This window comes from Sinocyclocheilus anshuiensis, unplaced genomic scaffold, assembly GCF_001515605.1.
Source record: "Sinocyclocheilus anshuiensis isolate Anshui unplaced genomic scaffold, SAMN03320099.WGS_v1.1 scaffold601, whole genome shotgun sequence".
Lineage (NCBI taxonomy): Eukaryota > Metazoa > Chordata > Actinopteri > Cypriniformes > Cyprinidae > Sinocyclocheilus > Sinocyclocheilus anshuiensis.
This window is the reverse complement of record NW_015536496.1, coordinates 305,179-314,666: the sequence shown is the minus strand read 5'-3', so window position 1 is coordinate 314,666 and position 9,488 is coordinate 305,179. Positions and strand designations below refer to the sequence as shown.

At 34.1% G+C, this 9,488-nt stretch overlaps 1 protein-coding gene across 1 annotated transcript in view; it reads right to left on the bottom strand.

Moving 5' to 3' along the window:
* Positions 1 to 1,517: 1,517 nt before the first annotated feature.
* Positions 1,518 to 9,488, bottom strand: part of LOC107686824 (WD repeat-containing protein 48-like) — a 14,928-nt gene continuing 6,957 nt past the window's right edge. Inside the window, exons 10-20 of the mRNA XM_016483965.1 lie at positions 8,381 to 8,483; positions 7,654 to 7,751; positions 7,474 to 7,581; positions 7,303 to 7,399; positions 7,136 to 7,234; positions 5,882 to 5,987; positions 5,725 to 5,812; positions 5,642 to 5,653; positions 5,444 to 5,520; positions 3,900 to 4,089; positions 1,518 to 2,288 (exon numbers count right to left, since the gene is read on the bottom strand). Of these exons, the coding sequence (XP_016339451.1) occupies positions 2,193 to 2,288; positions 3,900 to 4,089; positions 5,444 to 5,520; positions 5,642 to 5,653; positions 5,725 to 5,812; positions 5,882 to 5,987; positions 7,136 to 7,234; positions 7,303 to 7,399; positions 7,474 to 7,581; positions 7,654 to 7,751; positions 8,381 to 8,483 (1,074 nt within the window). The 3' untranslated portion in view covers positions 1,518 to 2,192. The remainder of the gene's footprint in view (positions 2,289 to 3,899; positions 4,090 to 5,443; positions 5,521 to 5,641; positions 5,654 to 5,724; positions 5,813 to 5,881; positions 5,988 to 7,135; positions 7,235 to 7,302; positions 7,400 to 7,473; positions 7,582 to 7,653; positions 7,752 to 8,380; positions 8,484 to 9,488) is intronic.

Sequence of the window (9,488 nt, the reverse complement as noted above, 5' to 3'; positions counted from 1 at the left end):
ATACTGACATATGCAAACGCAGGCACTGTTTACTGCTTCTGAAAATGAGAAATATAGAGATAATTATAATATATAAACTGATAACCGACCCATAGAGGATGCATGTCATTAGTTTAGGCTTATTTTGCTGAATATATCAGAGAATAACCTCAAAAGTACTGACCCGCTGGGTTTATTGATTGAGCTCTTCCTTTATCAGGACGAACAGTTCCTCTGAAGACTTTAAATGCACTTTCATAAATGCATGAAAGAATAATATAATGCATATTAACAATCATTTCGGTTTATTTCAGTTCTCTTTAATAACCAGACGAGCCTATGAAACTGGTCCAAAGTTGAATCTGTAGTTAAAGCAGGGAAACATCAGGTTACCAATTCATTCTTGGTTAATTTATTAAGCGGTTATTAACCCAAAATATACTGCATATAATTACAATCAACACAGGAAGCATAAATACAGGGGGTGTGGACATGGACGATTTAAAACCCTTCTTTGATTTAGTTTCTGATGGTTTAGTATTTCTATAATTATCATCTTAATTGTCTTTAAACTAAGACCAAGTATATACATGAATATAATGTCGTTAGAACACTGTGCAAATCTTTGTATGATTGACAAACGTTTGCAGAACAGTTTTTGTTTTGCATAAATTAAAATCATGAACTGAGTTTTGCCATCCAGTGATGTCATCCTTCAAGAGTTCATAGCTTTTATATATATATTAAAAAAATATATATACATTTTTAAGTGAATTTTCCCGTCCACGCACAGGAAGGAAAGATAACACTTTGCAGCAAACAATCTGGATGAAGGAATAATTCATCTAAAAATGGAAATTTTCGTTTATTCGCCCTCATATCGTTCTAAATCAGTAAGCAGTTATTTTTTTTGTAAAGAATCTTCATGCAGGTATTTCTATATTACAACAGCATACAGTTATTTAAATTTTCAGCATATGTAAATAATTTTCATTTATGGGTGAATTATTCCTTTTAAAGGACTAGTTCACCCAAAAATGTAAATGTTCTGAAGATGTGCTCACCCTCAAGCCATCCGAGATGAGTTTGTTTCTTCATCAGGTTTGGAGAAATGTAGCATTGCATCAGTGTCTCACTGCAAGTGAATGGGTGCCGTCAGAATGAGAGTCCAAAGAGCTGATAAAAACATCACAATAATCCACAAGTAATCCACAGCACTCCAGTCCATCAGTTAACATCTGGAGAAGACAAAAGCTGAAACAAATCCAGCATTAAGACGTTTTTAACTAAAATACGAATCCATAATAACGCTTCCTCCAGTGAAAAAGTGCATCTCCTGTAGTCTCTCACATCAAAATCCAGCCACATATTTGTTTAGAGCTGTTTAAACGCTGCTTGATCTGTGCAGGTTTCTCCCGATTCACACCAGAACACTTTTTCACTGGAGGACGTGTTGTAAGACATTTCTCCAAACCTGATGAAGAAACAAACTCATCTCGGATGGCCTGAGGATGAGCACATTTTAATTTTTAGGTGAACTATTCCTTTAAAAAAACATTTGATTCTATGTCTGCTTATAACGTTTTGAGTTTTTCCACTCTCTACACTCCCGTCATCATATTTTACATGAAAAAGATACCGTACATTTTCTTAAAAAGAAACGTAAATAAAAACCCTCCTAATCTCCAACTCAAGCTCAAGTCGACTACAAAATAATTACAATATATGTACAAAACGGATGCACTGATGATCACAGCACGTTAGTGAGACAGAGAGAGAGAGAGATGCATCATGGGAAATGGCGTTCTTGGAGCTTTCTCAGATGTTCGGTTTCATCGGCGGCGCTCCTTAAACATTCACGATTGTTTTAAAACCAGTTCCTCGGCTTCGACTGGATTTGATGATGTCATTGCTAACAAACACATCACTGGAATGTTAAATGAGAAGAGAAAGAGGCGGTAAAAAACATCCATCAAGAGAGAATTCATGCCCAGAAAAAAATCATAAAAACCTTAAAAAAAAAACAACACTCTTTTTGGCATTCGTCAGCGTTTCTTCCACCGATCCTCCTTCCCGTTCACACTCGGATAATCATGCGTGAGCCGAGCGGCCCGTAGACGTCAGACAGAACCAGGAAGTGCAGGTGAGCGTGTGCTTTGAATGTGAAGTGTTACGAATGGAGTTTCCATGGCAGCGTCAGACGAGGCGGGACCTCACGTGGATTTCTGCCGGTAGTGGAGCGTCAGGTCGCCGCCACTCTTCCAGATGAAGTGCTTCACCGTTCGCAGGTCCATGTTGGGATCCAGAACCTGACGAAAGCAGCACAACATCATGCCACAAAGACGACATTTCTTTGAACGTGCATCATGTCTGATTAAGTTTATACGCAGGAAGATGACAGATCTGATGTGTTCAAGTCATCATGGGATAATTATGTAATTATGAGGTGCGTTTGACCCTCATGTTGCGTTCTGGTTTTTCTTTTCTGCAAAAATGCTAGTTAATGTTGTTATTTTTTGACAATACTTTTGGGGAATTTTTTCTCACCTTGTTAAAATGACCAGCTTACAAAAAAATTGCTTATAAAATCTCACATTACGCTGTAATATCACCAAATCTTGGATTCGATCTTTTTATAAACTTGTTTTCTTTCAGTTAGCATGGGTTATTTATTTCCTTTTGGATCCGATTGATTGTTGGCCTCTGAGCTCATGCGCCTCCGTTTTTGAGCCAGAATTATCCACAAATAATGTATTTTTCACTCAGAAACTGAGACGCATGAGCTCAGATCAATGAGGCCTATGATCAATCATCTCCAGAAAGAAACACAAAAAACCTGTGCTATTAGAAATTTTAATCTTTAATTTGAGACGCATGAGCTCAGATCAATGAGGCCTATGATCAATCATCTCCAGAAAGAAACACAAAAAACCTGTGCTATTGGAAAGAAAACAAGTTGATAAAAAGATCAACTCCAATAGACAGTAAAATAAAGAGATTTACAAGCAATTTTTAAAAGACGGGTCATTTTTATCAAATCAGGTAAAGGATTTTCATCACAGCACAAATCACTTTGGTCGGAGCAATGTACATTTTTTTGCATAAAATTCAACAATATTTTTTAATTCTACATCTTAAAAATTATGAATAAATAATGTGCCATAGGGCCATTTTACTTTTTTATATTTTTATTTAATTTATGAAAGTATACAATCGTAATTGTACATTACTATGGTATTTTGTACATGCAACTTTACTATTGGTGACGGCAGCCATTGACTTCCATAGTGTTTTTTTTCCTACTATGGAAGTCAATGGCTACCGTCAGCTGTTTGGTTCCCAACATTCTTCAAAATCTCTTTTTCAAAATATCTTATTTTGAAGAATGTTGGAATGTTGGAAAACAAACAGTTGACGGTAGTCATGGACTTCCATAGCGTTTTTTCCTTACTATTGATGTCAATGGCTACCGTCAACTCTTTGGTTCCCAACATTCTTAAAAATCTCTTTTTCAAAGTATCTTATTTTGAAGAATGTTGGAAAACAAACAGTTGATGGTAGCCATTGACATCCATGGTAGGGAGGGAAAAAAAATACTATATAAGTCAATGGCGACCAGCAACTGTTTGGTTCCCAACATTCTTCAAAATATCTCTTTCAAAATACCTTATTTGTAAATGCATTGTAATGCAAATTTACCATTAATACAGGCGCTGCTTGAGAGTAACATTATAGATAACAAATGCTGTAGAAGTATCAGTCATTGTTAGTTCTCTAATGTAGTAAACTAATGTTAAAAACAAATGAAACCTTATTGTAAAGTGTTACCGGAAACGGTTACCAACAAAAATGACAGGTACAGTATCAAAATGACTGCAATAACAAAACTGCGCTGGTGTTGGTGTCATCTAATGAAATACCTGGTCTTGGCAGAACAGCTCAATCTTCTCCTCCGCTAGCACTGCCATGTCCTCCTCCTCTTTCTGTTCGCTGGGTTTCTCTGCGGCCGAACTGCCTGTCTGCGACTCACTGTCCAGGTTGATGATCTTTTCATACACGTGTTCCATCACCTTCCTCACCTGTAACATATCACTGGCCGACAAACGATCCCTACAAACGCACACAAACACACATTTTCGTGCATACTGATGTGCAACGGCATCCAACAAGTGTGTTCAGGATGAGCTGAAATTATTGTTCGTGCAACAGATGCCATGAACGGATGATAAAAATAAACAATCGCCCACTTTTTCACTGCCATTTATTTATAAAAAATTAAATAAAGATTTTTAAAGGGACAGATCACCCAAAAATTAAGATTGGCATCATTTACTCATGTTCAAGTTGTTCCAAACCTGTATAAGTTTCTGTCTTCTGTTGAATGCAAAAGAAGATATTTTGAAGAATGTTGCAAACCAAACAGTTGCTGGTCACCACTGACTTCCATAGTGTTTTTTTCCTACTATGGAAGTCAATGGCTACCGTCAACTGTTTGGTTCCCAGCATTCTTCAAAATATCTTTTTTTGAAGAATTTTGGAAAACAAATGTTGGAATGTTGCAGTTGATGGTAGCCATTGATTTCCATAGAGTTTTTTCCTCTACTATGGAAGTCAGTGGCTACCGTCAACTGTTTGGTTCCCAATATTCTTTAAAAAAATCTCTTTCAAAATACCTTATTTTGAAGAATGTCAGAAAACAAATGTTGGAATTTTGCAGTTGACGGTAGCCATTGACTTCCACAGAGTTTTTCCCTTCTATGGAAGTCAATGGCTACCATCAACTGTTTGGTTCCCAACATTCTTCAAAATACCTTTTTTTGAAGAATGTTGGAAAACAAACAGGTGACGGTAGCCACTAACATCCATGGTAGGGAGAAAAAAAAAAACTATACAAGTCAATGGCGACCAGCAACTGTTTGGTTCCCAACATTCTTCAAAATATCTTTTTTTGAAGAATGTTGAAAAACAAATTTTGGAATGTTGCAGTTGACGGTAGCCATTGACTTCCATAGAGTTTTTTCCCCTACTATGGAAGTCAATGGCCACCGTCAACTGTTTGGTTCCCAACATTCTTCAAAATGTATTTATTTATTTTTAAATTGTGTGTTCAGCAGAAGAAAGAAACTCATACAGGTTTGGAACAACTTGAAAGTGAGTAAATGATGACAGTTATCATGTTTTGGGTGAACTATCCCTTTAAACCAAGAACGAAATTAAACTTGTAGGTCCATCTTTAAATTATAGTTATAAATCTACTTCTCTATAGAGAAAAATCAAGGGATTTTTACACCCAAATCCAACTTTTGCATCCTATAGTCCAGGGGTCTCCAAACTACTGTCCTGCAGAGTTTAGCTCCAGCTTTCCTCAACACACCTGCCTGGAAGTATGCCTAGTAAGAGCTTGATTAGCTGCTCTAGTCTCTGTCTAAGAAGCTTCAGACTGAAACGTCACCGTCACACGTACTTCTTTAACGTCTTTGCTCCAGAGGACGAATGGGGCTGGAGGTAGAACGGGATTTTGTTGAATTTGGGCATGTTTTTCTGTAAGAGAATACAAGCTGTACACTCACTACTTTACATTGTAGCAAAGTGTCATTTCTTCAGTGTTGTCACATGAAAAGATATAATAAAATATTTACAAAAATGTGAGGGGTGTACTCACTTCTGTGAGATACTGTAAGTGTACTTTATATAAGAGAAATCACAAGTGTAAAACACTTTGAAGAGGATGTTATGGACACTTACGTCCACGGTGATGTCGATGACCCACTGCGGGACCGTCTCGTTGAGTAACATGGACTCAGTTTCTCCACCGGAGTCTCGACACAGCAGCCTGAGCACAGACGTCATTTCATCAGCGAACACCAGCGTCTACAGAGCTGATCAAACAGAGGACACGCACCTGAATAACGTCCTTCCTCCCGCTTCACCGAAAATCACCGGAGTGTGCGGCGGCACCTGGAAATATCCGTTTCCCTTCTGTATCCGGCTCTCGTGCTCACCGTTCACTGAGGAAACACGACATACGCCATCAAGATCATCCGAAGAAATATCAGCCTTTTTCCAGAAAATATTGAGCATGAAAAAGATTTAATTTCTTCATTAAATGTAATTATAAAGAAAAATAAATGCATAAAATCAAGCCCTGTCCAACATTATTTCACTCTGAAATACCAGATTATGGAAGTTAAATGAGTTATGAAACAATACAGGTATTTAATTACTGTACATCATCATCATCATCATTATTATTATCTAGCAGTAAACAAAAAATATGTATAATTAATATACGTATTAATTCGCATAATATACATATTTATTATGATATGAAATTTATAATATTATATATACATGTTTATATCATTTAATATTATTATATATGTTAGCATTATTATCTACCATATGTATAATAAACGTATTTCACATAATATACATATATATTATATGCAATTTATAATATACATAATATAGACATATATATTTCTATCATTTAATATAATTATATATGTTAGTATTATTATTATTATTATTATTTACCATTAAACAAAAAATATGTATAACTAATATATGTATTTCACATAATATACATATTTATTATATGTAATTTATAATATAATGTTAGCTATAATATATATTTATATAATTTAATATAATTATATATGTTAGTCATAAAGTTATTGTTGTTATTATATAATACAGTAATTACAAACTTGGATATTATTGTCAAATTAATTAACTTTTATATTACAAAAATACAATATGCAAGTTTATAATTAATTACGTATATATACATGTGTGTAATATGTTAATTAAATGTGTTAATAATAATAATATTACACTGTCATTTCTAAACTAATTACAACATTTATATCGAAAAAAATATATATATACACAAGTTTAGAATTACTACGCATATATATATATATAAATAAATATAATATTACATATATAATTTAATAATTTTATTTTATATAATATATATTGATTTATATATTTTAAAAACATTATTTTATATATGTATATTAATTTATTTCATAATATTACATTTTAAAATCAGTGTTTTATGGACTGATTGATTGCTATTCCAGCATCTGTGCTTTTTCGTGGCAAGATCAGCAGATTTTAGGGATGAGTGATAAGAGTTGAGAGTCTTTACCGCTCCCATGATTGAGTTCGGTCTCCTCGTCCGTGGGGTTGATGTGAGTGCGAGGCCAGTACTCCAGCAGAGCCTGCAGCAGCAGCCCGCCCAGATTCACTGCAGCACAAACACACATTAATAACTCATCTTTCTCATCTACTGTCATGATAAACGGCTCGGCTCACGTTTAGGGTCGGATCCGTCAGGGCTGGTGAATCCAGCGTCTTTAGCAGAAACCCAGGCTGCAAAGCAGTCGCTCTCGTCCAGCGTTATCGTCAACATCTGTCAATCACAAGCCAAACGATTCATAAAACATTCACTGTGATGTGTTTAAACACCGTCCTGCCGTGACGTACCCCTGTCTTCAGATCCACCGAAAACCAGTTCGGCACATAAACCATCTTGAACCTTTTCTTGTTCTCTTCATCAAACTCCATCTTGCCCAGGTCTTCGACTTTACAGGCCTGCGAAACAGACAGCGAAGCAGTCACAGGACGGATGGGTCACGTGTTGAGGCACACGCATGTAAACGTTACCTTCAGCACATCCCAGTACGCCACGTTATTGTTGGTGTCTTTGGTCAGAATGTGTCGTTTGTCGTTCAGAATGTGGCACTGAATTATACTGGCGCCACCTACAGGTCAAAACAAGACATTCGCTTGAGTACTAGAATAATTCAAACTAAGACATAAAGACTATATCACGTAGCATTATAAACAAACAAATAAATATGTATAATTTGTATATATATACTTAATACTTAATATATTATTCTTAATTATTATTTATACACAGCAATTATGAACTTTAGAAAAATGAAATAAATTATAAAAATATAAATTACAATAGAAAATATAAAAATAAATTATGACAAAAAATAAAAAAAATTATGAAGCATTATAAACTAACAAATAAATGTGTAATTTGTATATATATATATATATATATGAAGCATTATAAACTAACAAATAAATGTATAATTTGTATATATATATATACTTAATACTTAATATATTATTCTTAATAATTATTATTTATACACAGTAATTATAAACTAAAAACAAAAAAATATATACAAATTATAAATTAAAATATAAAATATAAAAATATAAATTATGACAAAAAAATAAACTAAAATAATTATAAATTTTATATTACAAACAAATACAATATCATGCTAAAGATGCTGTTTGATGGAGATTCTAATTATTAAACATATGTGAAGATCCTGTAAAACACTGAAGCACATGCAGACAGCCGTACCTTTGATCAGCTGCTCTGTCTGCGTGCACAGCGGCGTCAGCGGAGCGCTGCAGTCATTGTCGTAATCACCAGACGCTCGGAAATTATGTATACCCTTCAGAGACTGGGAATAAACACAGAGACATTATTCAAAACAACGCCCAATATCAAGACAACAGACCGTTTTCTACATTTTCACTGTTTTCTAAATAAACAAACCGAGAAATGAAATTATGGATCAGTGTTATTGTAGTATCACTGATACAGTATTATAGTTTCTGTTAATATTTTGAATTAGATTTTATTTTTTCAAGTTCCACTTTTATTTAAGATTATAGTCATTTTGTTGTGTTTTTATAATTTGTAATAGTTACACACACACATATATATATATATATTAGAGCTCAGCCGATATGGGTTTTTTGGGGCCGAAAACGATACCGATATTAGGGAGTAAAAAAAGGCCGATATCGATATATCGGCCGATATTCTTTGTGTATATTATAGTACAGTACCAGTCAAAAGTTTGGACACTTTCCCATTCGAGGGTCCAAACATTTGACTGGTACTATATATAGAATACAGTATATACATAAACAGAATATATATACATAAACACATTTTTTGCAATGATCACTCAAATGTGGTGATCAAACACTTATAATGACGTGACAAAGATAGGTAATGGAGGCAGGGCATTTAACAATTTAACAATAAACTTTATTATCCAAAATGAGTCTGACATCAGTGCACTGAACAGTAAATTTGAAGTTTATTCAACTTTAATTCAATTAAATTCCATTCAACTTTATTCCGTTGAAGTTTATTTCACTTCGGAACATTCATTCACGGATTTGCTATGTTTGCTATGATATATGTTCTGTAAAAAAAAATTTCATATCGGTGGCATATCGGCGGCATATTAGCCGATACGATATATCGGCGACAGGCTCATATCGGCAGATAATATCGGCTAAACGATATATTGGACGGGCTCTAATATATATATATATATATATATATATATATATATAGTTTTAGTTTGTTATTTTAGTACTTCAAGTACTAAAACAGCTGAAATTCAAGTATCTGAAATAAAATAAATAATTTATTTAAAATGTTATTTTAT